Source organism: Lepidochelys olivacea (assembly GCF_965140295.1).
Source record: "Lepidochelys olivacea isolate rLepOli2 genome assembly, chromosome: 2".
Taxonomy (NCBI): Eukaryota; Metazoa; Chordata; order Testudines; family Cheloniidae; genus Lepidochelys; species Lepidochelys olivacea.
Genome location: NC_140412.1, coordinates 200,774,590 through 200,788,360, shown reverse-complemented (window position 1 = coordinate 200,788,360; position 13,771 = coordinate 200,774,590). Strand labels below are relative to the sequence as shown.

General features: G+C 47.9%; 1 protein-coding gene across 3 annotated transcripts in view; it reads left to right on the top strand.

Annotated features, from left to right (window-relative positions):
- Positions 1-10,815: 10,815 nt before the first annotated feature.
- The window catches only part of UBE2E1 (ubiquitin conjugating enzyme E2 E1), a 62,202-nt gene continuing 59,246 nt past the window's right edge, over positions 10,816-13,771 (top strand). The window contains exons 1-2 of one of the 3 annotated variants that reach the window (XM_084619300.1): positions 10,816-11,086; positions 12,976-13,158. In XM_084619300.1, coding sequence (XP_084475426.1) covers positions 13,007-13,158 — 152 coding nt within the window. In that variant the 5' untranslated portion in view covers positions 10,816-11,086; positions 12,976-13,006. Of the gene's footprint in view, positions 11,087-11,176; positions 11,506-12,975; positions 13,159-13,771 lie in introns of those variants that run through there. The other 2 variants (XM_084619301.1, XM_084619299.1) reach the window with 2 other exon arrangements.

The following is a 13,771-nucleotide window of genomic DNA, read 5'->3' as shown; positions in this document are numbered from 1 at the left end:
TATTAACGTATGTGAGATTAAGTGAATTAAGTGAATGTGACGCGCAAGGAGAACACACAGCATGTTTATTTTTGGACATAATGCAGGCCTGAATGCCTTTTAATTTTCCTGACATATTAGATCTATTATCAAATCCTTGACCTCTACAGTCATCAAGTGGAATTTTATGGTGCTTCACACTGGGAATTAGCATTTCGCCTGTCTGTTCGCCATCTTTTTGATCAAAGTTGATGAACTTGAGAAATCTTTCTTAAATGTTAAATGCATCATTACAAACATGAATATCAACACATTTTGTTCATGGTGAGAGGCATCGGGGTAGCATCACATATGACAGAGTAATAGATGGCTTTTTCTCCCTCTCTTTGCAAGAATGGCATTCTCCATGCTTTTACCACATAATTCAATACATTCTTTCTAACTCCCACAAGAGGTAATGTGCCTGTCTTTGCAGTATTCTACCTTCTATCTGCTTCTGTTTGACTTTAACGAAATGGTCACAAATTATGCTATCATAATGAGTTAGTAACTCAAGAGTTTCAAAAAGGTTGCCATTGCGTGGATCACCAATAACTCCTTGGAATGCTAAGCCTCCTGAAGCAAGAAGTAAGGTAACAGTAGGCATTTTTTTCAATATTGCTCTCTATCTTGCAGGTTCCGTTAATATTTGGTTTTGAATCTCACTGTCTACTCCCCATCCATCTGACAGTGACTGCTCTAATTCCTTCCACTGTCAGTAGCAGGTTTTATGTTCTATGCTGTTTTCATGTTCAGGAAATTTATTATATAGTTTGCACCATTTTTTCACACTTGGTGAATACTCATAACTATTTGTCAGTGTACTGCATTGTTTTTGTTTGTCTTTCCCTTCAGAAAATAGCCGACATAGAAAGCAGCATGGTGCTTTGTTCGTAACACTCCAAACAAGCCAGTTTCTTGGAGTCTTTTCTCTGTTGTTGGACATCTGACATTTGAGAAGAAATTCAGGAAAATTATGTCCATGAACATCTTTTGTCATTGACTTCCCTAGCTTCCACATTCCTTCAAAATTCAGTATTCCAGACAGAATATTTTTTTGTTACAGAATTTGTAATGTGTTTAGGCCACAATCCTGGTGTCATAAATATAAAGGGAAGGGTAAACCCCTTTGAAATCCCTCCTGGCCAGGGGAAAGCTCCTCTCACCTGTAAAGGGTTAAGAAGCTAAAGGTAACCTCGCTGGCACCTGACCAAAATGACCAATGAGGAGACAAGATACTTTCAAAAGCTGGGAGGAGGGAGAGAAACAAAGGGTCTGTGTCTGTCTGTAGTCGTCTTGGCCGGGGACAGAACAGGAATGGAGTCTTAGAACTTTTAGTAAGTAATCTAGCTAGGTATGTGTTAGATTATGATTTCTTTAAATGGCTGAGAAAAGAATTGTGCTGAATAGAATAACTATTTCTGTCTGTGTATCTTTTTTGTAACTTAAGGTTTTGCCTAGAGGGGTTCTCTATGTTTTTGAATCTAATTACCCTGTAAGATATCTACCATCCTGATTTTACAGGGGGGATTTCTTTATTTCTATTTACTTCTATTTTTTATTAAAAGTCTTCTTGTAAAACACTGAATGCTTTTTCATTGTTTTCAGATCCAAGGGTTTGGGTCTGTGGTCACCTATGCAAATTGGTGAGGCTTTTTACCAAACCTTGTCCAGGAAGTGGGGTGCAAGGTTTTGGGAAGTATTTTGGGGGGAAGGACGCGTCCAAACAGCTCTTCCCCAGTAACCAGTATTAGTTTGGTGGTGGTAGCGGCCAGTCCAAGGATAACGGGGGTAATATTTTGTACCTTGGGGAAGTTTTGACCTAAGCTGGTAAAGATAAGCTTAGGAGGTTTTTCATGTCACGGTTCCTCCCCCACTCTGAACTCTAGGGTACAGATGTGGGGACCTGCATGAAAAACCTCCTAAGCTTATCTTTACCAGCTTAGGTCAAAACTTCCCCAAGGTACAAAATATTACCCCCGTTATCCTTGGACTGGCCGCTACCACCACCAAACTAATACTGGTTACTGGGGAAGAGCTGTTTGGACGCATCCTTCCCCCCAAAATACTTCCCAAAACCTTGCACCCCACTTCCTGGACAAGGTTTGGTAAAAAGCCTCACCAATTTGCATAGGTGACCACAGACCCAAACCCTTGGATCTGAAAACAATGAAAAAGCATTCAATGTTTTACAAGAAGACTTTTAATAAAAAATAGAAATAAATAGAAATAAAGAAATCCCCCCTGTAAAATCAGGATGGTAGATATCTTACAGGGTAATTAGATTCAAAAACATAGAGAACCCCTCTAGGCAAAACCTTAAGTTACAAAAAAGATACACAGACAGAAATAGTTATTCTATTCAGCACAATTCTTTTCTCAGCCATTTAAAGAAATCATAATCTAACACATACCTAGCTAGATTACTTACTAAAAGTTCTAAGACTCCATTCCTGTTCTGTCCCCGGCCAAGACGACTACAGACAGACACAGACCCTTTGTTTCTCTCCCTCCTCCCAGCTTTTGAAAGTATCTTGTCTCCTCATTGGTCATTTTGGTCAGGTGCCAGCGAGGTTACCTTTAGCTTCTTAACCCTTTACAGGTGAGAGGAGCTTTCCCCTGGCCAGGAGGGATTTCAAAGGGGTTTACCCTTCCCTTTATATTTATGACACCTGGATCTTTTAAAAAGCATGAATCAGCAAGTAATGTAGCACAACTCTCTCCTGCTTCTTGCTAACCTTCCTCTGAGTCTGGTGGTGCTGGTGGTGATATTAGTGTGGTCTGTCTTTGAAGTTATTAGATTGGAATCACATGATTAATCTGACTGCTTTTCTTCATCAACGTCCACAGTCTCCAGATTGAAATCACCTTCCTCTTGTTTTCTTGTTCATCCAGTTCCCCAGTTTGTGCATTGCTTGAGCCAGACTATTGGGAGGCCTTGTCTGTCTAGAAAAATTGGTGGATTGACTGGCATCCTTTTGCTTCCTTTTCCCCCTTTCTTTAAGCTCCTGATGTTTCTGGCTGCCTGATTTGAATTTGTAGCCAGACATGGCAGTATGGCACATATATTAATTATACTTCAGTGACAAATGTCCTCTTGGCATCCTGGAGGTACTGTCCCCTGTCCCTAGAATCTGGTCTCAGCCCTTCTAGGCACCCTGCAGGACCAACTCACTTTTTGGAATGTTGCTTCTGTTCTAACACTGCTTCTGGTTGGCTTAGGTAAGTCTTGCAAGATCTTGCGAGATCAGTATGGCACACAGATAGATGGGTACAAACATGCTCACCGAGATGGTATAAAATAACATTCAAACTCAGAAGTCCACAATTTTTATCCCCTGGTGATGGGCTTGTGGCCCTCTGGCTGGGCCCCTTGGACTGGGCTATGGTAAATTGTACCCCTTCTCCCTCCCCCCTTTACTTGCCTTCTAACATAAGTGGCATCCCTTAAAATGAGGGGCAGTTGAGCAGTAATACAGAGTTCTCTCCAAATTGTCAATGGCAAGAAGAGAAAAAAGATGAAAGGGGAAAAGGGAGGGGGGAGAATACAGAGATATAGGAAAATATGGGGATTGGGAGGAGAGAGACAAAGCCCTGGTCTACACTAGGAATTGAGGTTGAATTTAGCAGCGTTAAATCGATTTAACCCTGCACCCATCCACACGACGAAGCCCTTTTTTTCGACTTACAGGGCTCTTAAAATCAATTTCCTTACTCCACCCCTGACAAGGGGATTAGCGCTGAAATCGGCCTTGCTGGGTCGAATTTGGGGTACTGTGGACACAATTAGACGGTATTGCCTCCGGGAGCTATCCCAGAGTGCTCCATTGTGACCGCTCTGGACAGCAGTCTCAACTCAGATGCACTGGCCAGGTAGAAAGGAAAAGGCCCACGAACTTTTGAATTTCAATTTCCTGTTTGGCTAGTATGGCAAGCTGCAGGTGAGTGCAGAGCTCATCAGCAGAAGTGACCATGATGGAGTCCCAGAATCGCAAAAGAGCTCCAGCATGGACTGAACGGGAGGTACGGGATCTGATCGCTGTATGGGGAGAGGAATCTGTGCTATCAGAACTACGTTCCAGTTTTCAAAATGCCAAAACATTTCTCAAAATCTCCCACGGTATGAAGGACAGAGGTCATAACAGGGCCCGAAGCAGTGCTGTGTGAAACTTAAGGAGCTTAGGCAAGTCTACCAGAAAACCAGAGAGGCAAACGGCCACTCTGGGTCAGAGCCCAAAACATGCTGCTTCTATGATGAGCTGCATGCCATTTTAGGGGGTTCAGCCACCACTACCCCAGCTGTGTTGTTTGACTCCTTCAGTGGAGATGGAGGCAACATGGAAGCAGGCTTTGGGGACGAGGAAGATGATGATGATGAGGTTGTAGATAGCTCACAGCAAGTAAGCGGAGAAACCGGTTTTCCCGACAGCCAGGAACTGTTTCTCATCCTGGACCTGGAGCCAGTATCCCCCGAACCCACCCAAGGCTGCCTCCCGGACCTGCCAGGTGGAAAAGGGACCTCTGGTGAGTTTACCTTTTAAAATAGTATACATGGTTTAAAAGCAAGCATGTTTAATGATTAATTTGCCCTGGCATTCGCGGCTCTCCTGGATGTAATCCCAAAGCCTTTGCAAAAGGTTTCTGGGGAGGGCAGCCTTATTCCATCCACCATGGAAGGACACCTTACCACTCCAGCCAGTAGCACATACTCGGGAATCATTGTAGAACAAAGCATTGCAGTGTATGTTTGCTGGCATTCAAACAACGTCCATTCTTTATCTCTCTGTGTTATCCTCAGGAGAGTGAGATAACATCATGGTCACCTGGTTGAAATAGGGTGCTTTTCTTAAGGGGACATTCAGAGGTGCCCGTTCCTGCTGGGCTGGGCTGGGCTGCTTGCCTGTGGCTGAACAGAAATGTTCCCTGCTGTTAGCCACAGGGAGGGGGAAGGGGCTAGCCACATGCTGTGGGGAGGCAAAATGCGACCTTGGAACAAAAGCACATGTGCTATGTATGTAATGTTAACAGCAAAGTTTACCGTGAAAGAGTGTACCCATTGTTCTATAAAATGTGTCTTTTATAGAAGGAGGGTGGTTAGCTTACAGGGAAGTAGCGTGAACCAAGGGGCGGGGGGTTTAATCAAGGAGAAACAAACAGAACTTTCACACCGTAGCCTGGCCAGTCATGAAACTGATTTTCAAAGTTTCTCTGATGTGTACCGCGCACTCCTGTGCTCTTCTAACCGCCCTAGTGTCTGGCTGTGTGTAACCAGCAGCCAGGCGATTTGCCTCAACCACCCACCCCGCCATAAACGTCTCACCCTTACTCTCACAGATATTGTGGAGCACACAGCAAGCAGTAATAACAGTGAGAATATTGGTTTCGCTGAGGTCTAACCAAGTCAGTAAACTGCACCAGCGCCCTTTTAAATGTCCCAATGCACATTCTACCACCATTCTGCACTTGCTCAGCCTGTAGCTGAACAGCTCCTGACTACTGTCCAGGCTGCCTTTGTATGGCTTCATGAGCCATGGCATTAAGGGGTAGGCTGGGTCCCCAAGGATAACTATAGGCATTTGAACATCCCCAATGGTTATTTTCTGGTCTGGGAATAAAGTCCCTTCCTGGAGCTTTTGAAACAGACCAGAGTTCCTGAAGATGCGAGTGTCATGTACCTTTCATAGCCATCCCATGTTAATGTTGGTGAAATGTCCCTTGTGATCCACTAGTGCTTGCAGCACTATTGAAAAGTACCCCTTGTGGTTTATATACTCGCTAGCTTGGTGGTCTGGTGCCAAGATAGGGATATGGGTTCCGTCTATGGCCCCACCACAGTTAGGGAATCCCATTGCAGCAAAGCCATCCACTATGACCAGCACATTTCCCAGGGTCACTACCCTTGATATCAGCAGATCTTTGATTGTTTTGGCTACTTGCATCACAGCAACCCCCACAGTAGATTTGCCCACTCCAAATTGATTCCCGACTGACCGGTAGCTGTCTGGCGTTGCAAGCTTCCACAGAGCTTGTCATAAATATAAAGGGAAGGGTAAACCCCTTTGAAATCCCTCCTGGCCAGGGGAAAGCTCCTCTCACCTGTAAAGGGTTAAGAAGCTAAAGGTAACCTCGCTGGCACCTGACCAAAATGACCAATGAGGAGACAAGATACTTTCAAAAGCTGGGAGGAGGGAGAGAAACAAAGGGTCTGTGTCTGTCTGTAGTCGTCTTGGCCGGGGACAGAACAGGAATGGAGTCTTAGAACTTTTAGTAAGTAATCTAGCTAGGTATGTGTTAGATTATGATTTCTTTAAATGGCTGAGAAAAGAATTGTGCTGAATAGAATAACTATTTCTGTCTGTGTATCTTTTTTGTAACTTAAGGTTTTGCCTAGAGGGGTTCTCTATGTTTTTGAATCTAATTACCCTGTAAGATATCTACCATCCTGATTTTACAGGGGGGATTTCTTTATTTCTATTTACTTCTATTTTTTATTAAAAGTCTTCTTGTAAAACACTGAATGCTTTTTCATTGTTCTCAGATCCAAGGGTTTGGGTCTGTGGTCACCTATGCAAATTGGTGAGGCTTTTTATCCAACATTTCCCAGGAAAGGGGGGGTGCAAGTGTTGGGAGGATTGTTCATTGTTCTTAAGATCCAAGGGTCTGGGTCTGTAGTCACCTAGGCAAATTGGTGAGGCTTTTTACCAAACCTTGTCCAGGAAGTGGGGTGCAAGGTTTTGGGAAGTATTTTGGGGGGAAGGATGCGTCCAAACAGCTCTTCCCCAGTAACCAGTATTAGTTTGGTGGTGGTAGCGGCCAGTCCAAGGATAACGGGGGTAATATTTTGTACCTTGGGGAAGTTTTGACCTAAGCTGGTAAAGATAAGCTTAGGAGGTTTTTCATGCAGGTCCCCACATCTGTACCCTAGAGTTCAGAGTGGGGGAGGAACCGTGACAGAGCTATCGCCACTCGCTTCTCAACTGTGAGGGCTGCTCTCATCTTGGTATTATTGCACCTCAGGGCAGGAGAAAGCAAGTCACAAAGTTCCATGAAAGTGCCCTTACGCATACGAAAGTTTCATACCCACTGACGTCGCCTACTCATCCAGTTTCGCTTTGCCAGGTTCTGGTGCTGCATATACTGCTGGATAATGCGTGTGGTGTTTAATGTGCTCCTAATTGCCAAAGTGATCTGAGCGGGCTCTATGCTTGCCGTGGTATGGCGTCTGCACAGAAAAAAGGCGTGGAACGATTGTCTGCCGTTGCCCTGACAGAGAGAGGGGCAACTGATGACATGGCTTACAGGGTTGGCTTACAGGGAATTAAAATCAACAAAGGGGGTGGTTTTGCGAGAAACTGAATAGCCCCCTCAAGGATAGAACTCAAAACCTCAAGGATAGAACTCAAAACTGGGTTTAGCAGGCCGTTGATTTCACGGAGGGAGGGAGGAGAAAATGAATACAAAACAAATCTGGTCTATTTCTTGTTCTGAGCCACTTCATCTATCTTTATACATCTTGCTGGCAGCAGACTGTACAGTACGACCGCTAGCCATCGTTATCTCCTGGGTGCTCGGCAGAAGACGGTGCAGTATGACTGCTGGCCATCATCTTCTGCTGGCTGCAGATTAAAAGACAGTGCACTGCCCGTAGGACTCAATCGCCATGAGACGAAACTTAAAAGGGAAATGACCTGGCTGAGTCACTCCCACGTTTGCCCCTGACCTCATCGAGGTCGATTAAAAGAGCACCCAGGACTACGTCGACGACGGCTACCAGTCATACTGCACTGTCTGCTGCCAAAAGGCAATAAACTGCTGCTGTGTAGCAATGCAGTACCGCATCTGCCAGCACCCAGGAGACATACGGTGATGGTTAGCTGAGCGGGCTCCATGCTTGCCATGGTATGGCATCTGTACAGGTAACTCAAGAAAAAAGGCGCAAAACGATTGTCTGCCCTTACTTTCACAAAAGGAGGGAGGGAAGGGGGGCCTGATAATATGTACCCAGAACCGCGACAATGTTTTAGCCCCATCAGGCACTGGGATTTCTACCCAGAATTCAAATGGGCAGCGGAGACTGCGGGAACTGTGGGATAGCTACCCACAGTGCAATGCTCCGGAAGTCGACGGTTGCCTTGGTACTGTGGACACACTCTGCCGACTTCATGCACTTAGAGCATTTGTGTGGGGACACACACAATTGACTGTATAAAAACGCTTTCTACAAAAACGACTTCAATGAATTTGACCTAATTTCGTAGTGTAGACATACCCAAAGAGAAAAGATGGCTCTGACTATTGTATCCCCTCTGAGTCAATAACTATAGGGTAGAGATGGTAAGTGCTAAATTCCAGCACATGGCCCCAGTCATATGACACTGATTGGTTACAAAAAGTTTTATCTCTGCTACATGGGTGGCGTTAGTATTCACAGGCAACTGTGATTTCAGCTGGCCCAAATGCTGCTCTTGCTGAGTAAAGTCCTCAAAGAACCTACTAAGGAAGTGGAGGATTTTCCATATCTAGCCAACCCTTTATTTATTAATTTAACATTTTGATTACAAGTAAGTCCTTGTTAAAAGAACTGTCAGTGACAAGCTAGTTCATCTCCAGGTCAACTGCTCCTGTATGACGTAAAAACCTCTGGAGAATATAAACTGTCCATGAATAAATGTATATTGGAAATTAAAAGAAGGTTTTTAACCATCAGAGGAGTGAGGTTCCAGTAGGAATAGTGGGGGGAACAAACTAATTAGTATTAAGATAGAGATAGATACATTTATGAGTGGGATTGTTTAATGGGGTAGCCTGTGGTGATGCAGGGGGGAGAGCGGCCCAGGGGGTCCCTTCTGGTTCATGTCTTATGTTCCTAAAATTTCATGTTTCAGGGCTTCAGCTGGTCACCTGTAGGGGTAAGGAAGGAATACATTTTCCCCCAATATATTCTGGATTTTTTTTTTATGGCCATGGCCATGGATGGGTTGGGCTGATGCTCCGAGGTGGTACTGAGAATTCTTCTTCCCAGGTGCTCGACTGGCGAGTCTGGTTCACGTGCACAGGGACAAACTAATTCAAGGTCAGGAACAAATTTTCCCCAGATCATGTTTGCCATGTCCTTAGGGGGTTTTTCACCTTTCTCTGTAGGATGGGCTACAGGTCAGTTGCTAGGATCTCACATAATCAATTCCCTGCCATTGCAGAGGCCTTGAGCACTAGACCTTTTTGTTCTCTGGCTGTGGCACACAACAGTTTAGTGTCCTGAGGGCTATAGTATTTTGGTCTCATTCTGGTTGTTGGGCTTAGTGTGGATGTGGTGGAGTTGTGTTTAGTTCCCTGCAATGTGCAGGAAGTCAGACTAGGTGATCTGATAGTCCCTCTGGCCTTAAACTCTATGACTCTACAACTATCAGGGAAAATTCAACTTTTCTTTATGTTGGGGCTTCAAAGAGGCAGGATTCCTGCCAAAGTGACTATAGGTCTGATAGTTAGGGTTGAGTGAAGAAAACAGCTGGGCGATGGAATTTATGAGATGCATGTGTCATAAACTGGCTGTTAGAGAGGACTGAACCTGAGACATTCATCACCAAAAGCACAGATCACTTATCGCTTGAGCTAAAAGAAGAGTTACTTCAGCTGTCCCATAGCTTTGAACTATGGAACTGAAGGGGCCAGCCACTAGAGGGTGACATGACCACATGCACAGTCCTGTATTACAAGCCCTCCCTGTTAGATATTATCATATGCTATCCCTGTTAGATGTGTTTATAGTGAGAGTCTGAAATACAGGAGTAAAACCTTCCATCTGGAGAGCCATTTTGGAGGGAATCATGGATTCAGACACAGTGGAGAACATCTTTAGTTCAGGACGCTCTTTAGCTTTCGGTACTGAAATTCCAGAGTTCATTCCCCAGGACCGCCATGGTGAGTGTCTTTGTATGCAGCTGTAATGTGTTACACAGGGTCATGATTAAAACATGAGACTGGAAGCCTATTTTTAGAAGTACTGAACACCCAAACTCAATAAGAAGTCAATAGAGATGCAAGTGTTAAGCATCCCTAAAAATTCTGGGAGACTAGACAACTTTTCCTCTGATTCACAAAGCATAAATTGGTGGTAATAATCATACGTACTGTACTTTGCAGGTGTGTTGCACAGCTGGACTCATTTACGTTTGTAAAACGCTTTGAGATCCTCAGTTGCAAGGAGTGATAGAAATGCAAAGTACTATGAATTATTATGATGCACAGTGGTGATATTGCAAAAAGAAAAGGAGGACTTGTGGCACCCTAGAGACTAACCAATTTATTTGAGCATAAGTGGTGATATTCTTTGTTTGCCCAGCCAGTAGACTATATTACACAGTTTGCTGTCTGGTCTCTTGATATACTTTTGGAAACTGAAGGCACTGAGCCACATTCAGCCCTGGTGTTAACCCGTTGAAGTCAATGGAGGTAACAACAGGAATGGATTTGGTGCAGCATTTCCATTGAGATCTATGCCTTGGCCCATAGAAACGTGACTGACTGTGCTGGCTTCTGATCAGGTGAAAAGTACGGTGGGTCACTGTTGTAGTCAGATGTCACTGTTTTCTTTACGGCGGTGCCAAAAGATCAACTACAACGGTTTTGCAGGAGCAGAAGAAGGCTGGGGTGGGGGAGGGAAGGCCATTGAAGATGCAGCACAATCTAGCCCAACTTTATTTAATGCGGCGCCTTCTATGCCCCTTAGGCTCCCCAGCTGGTGGACTTCACCACTGCGGAGTCCTGCTCCATTCCCCCTTCCCGGAGCTGGCCAGCCGGAGCCCAGCCCGCGGCCGTCTCCCCGCAGGAGCGGCGGCTGCTGACATCACAAGCGGCCCTTCCTTTTGTGTGTTCCTGAGCGCACGGGGGCCTGCGTGGGGACAATGGAATCCTGAACTCGGGGCGCGGGCCAGTGGGAAGCTGCTGCTGAGGATGAGTCAAGGCTGAGCCCGGGGCGGGGAGGGGAGAAGCTGCTGCTGCTGCTTGAGGGCTGGAACAGGTGAGAGACGGGGAGGAAGCTGCTGCCGCGGCTGCTCTTGGACTGAGCCAGGTGAGAAGTAGTTGTTGCTCCTGCGGGGGGAGGGAGCTGTTTTGGGGCCGGGCGAGCCAGGGGCGGGAATGGGCAGGAGCCCGGTTCAGCCTTCGGGCAGCCCCCTAGGACCGGGGCAGGGAGCTGAGCCTCGGAGCCTCTTTATTCCACCGCCCCCCGCGTCCCCCCGGGCAGGGCACTCGGCGGAGGAGCCTCCATCGGCGGCCCCCCGAGGCTGGGGCTCCCGCGCCGCCTGTCCCCTGGGGGCGAGTGCGGCCGTTTCCCCCCAGCCCCGGCTCGCCGAGGGGCCGGGGAGGAGCGGGGCAGCCATTGCATGGGTAAGAGTTGCTGTTGCAGCACTTCCGCTTCTCTCCCAGCAAGAGACACGAGTGGCCAGGCCCAGCCGCGCCGCGGAGGAGCCGCCAGACACAAAGGGAGAGGTACGGAGCGGGGCCCCTCTCCCCGCAGGGCACCCCCCGGCCAGGCCAGGGCCGGCGGCCCGCGCGGCGCGACCACGGGCAGGGGCCCGGGGCCCCGCAGGTATCGCCCCCTCCCCGCAGGGCCCGCACTGGGGGGGGCAATTCTCCCTATCGGGGAGCGGAGCAGCTCTCTCCTGGAGGTGTGCCCCGTGCACGTACTCCTTTCTCTCCCCCCCGGCTCCGCTCCCCTTCCCATCCCTCCCAGATTCCCCCGGCTCTGCTCCCCACCATCACCCCCCTCCCCCGGCTCTGCTTCCTCTCTCCTGGGGACCGCTGTCTCCCCCGCACCCCCGCGGGGACCGCCGCCCCTCCATCCCTTCCCCCCCGCCCCTGTGGGCACTACTAACTTCCCCTCCCTTGCCCCAGCAGGCCCCGATTTCCACCCTCCTACCTTCTTTGCCTTCTGTGGGCATTGATCTCTCACCCATACCTAGGCATTGGTACCCCCCTCCCTCTCCCTCTCCCATCACCCCCCTCACCCCCTGTAGGCACTGATCTCCCCCCATACACCCTGCCTGTCCCTCACCCACTGCAGGCACTCCTCTCTCCCCCACATCTGCCTCTTACCCCCTGCAGGCCGTCATGTTCTCCCTCCCTCCCCCACACACACCCTGCCTGTCCCTCACCCCCTGCAGGCACTCATATCCCCCACACACCTGTCCCTTACCCTCTGCAGGCATTGGTCTCTCTCCCCCCCCTTGCCTGTCCCTAACCTCCTGCAGGCACTGATCTCCCCCCACACCTGTTCCTCACCCCCCTCCCCCACAGGCTCTGATATCTCTCTCCCCACCCCCCTTGCCTGTCCCTCACCCCGTTGCAGGCACTGATCTCCTTCCCACAAACACTCTGCTTGCTTGTCCCTCACCTTCCCAGACACTTATTCTCCCCTTATAACCAATGTCTCCCCACTCCTGTTGCAGACATTGATTCTGCTGCTTTTCCTTTCCTTTCCTTTTCCTCCATGTGCCTTTGAGTGTGCATAGGGGACGGGAGGCATCCTATTTATATCCCATGCGCTGGGGCTGGATAACTGGGGGGTGAGGATGACTGGCTTCTTGTGTGTAGTTTGGGTGAGATTAGAAGGAATTACTTGCAGCTCCTCTGATCTTTGCAGCCTCCTTCTTCCCAGTCCCTGTTCACTCAGCCTCCACCCCCCCCCCCCCCATTTCTGTTCTTATTGAAAGAAGACATTCAAGTCCCTCCCCTCCCCCGGTGTTACTGGTGCAGGGAGAAGCTGCTGCTCCTTCTGCTGAGACCATTTCTGTTCAGCGTGCCTGTCTGTGAAGGCCAGAAGGGAGGGGGAGAGAGAGGAGGCCCTCTCTAAAGAGAGTGCGACCCAAACACCCTTTGCCTATGAGACTGTCGTGAGTTCCTTTCCCTGTGCATGCATTCATTGTTTATTCCCCACATCCTGCGCTGTCTCCTCTCCAGGTCTGGGTTGAGTGGTGGGGGGGGGGTCGCTATGTCGGATGACGATTCGAGGGCCAGCACCAGCTCCTCCTCATCTTCATCCTCCAACCAGCAGACAGAGAAAGAGACAAACACCCCTAAGAAGAAGGAAAGCAAAGTCAGCATGAGTAAAAACTCCAAGCTCCTCTCCACCAGCGCCAAGAGGTGAGACTGTCTGCAGCCAGACACCATGTCACTGCTGTGTCTCTGCCTATATGGCCTTCTGTATCTGCCCCATTGCTGCTGTTCCTCCTCCCCTCCACTGAGTGTTAACTATTTCTGTTCCTCGTTACTAGCATTTACCTTCGACATTTCCACAGAAATTACTGTTGCCCCATCTCCCCTTTGTCACTATCTGCACTTAGCAAGAAGCTTCCCCCAAACATTACCGCTTCCCCCATCTCCTCCTCACCATCTGCACTCAGCACCATTCATCCCCACTGATATTACTGCTCTCCTCAGCACCCGGTTTTAGAGCCAGATCTCTGTAGGGATTAAAGCCTATGAGCTTAATTCCTGCTCTGCTACTGAAGCTATGTGGCCTTGAGGAAGTCATTTAATTTCTCCATCGGTTTCCCCATTTGTAAAATGGGGGTGATGATGATGATGATAACACTTAAGTCACAGGGGTGTTGTGAGTAATAATTAATTAATGTTTACTTTGACCTTGTATGATGATAGATGTCATATATACAAACAGTTTTTATATAGTGCCAGTCCTCCCCACTAAACGCATTAGTACTTCCCAGTCTCCTTCTGACCTGCATTAAGGCTTGTG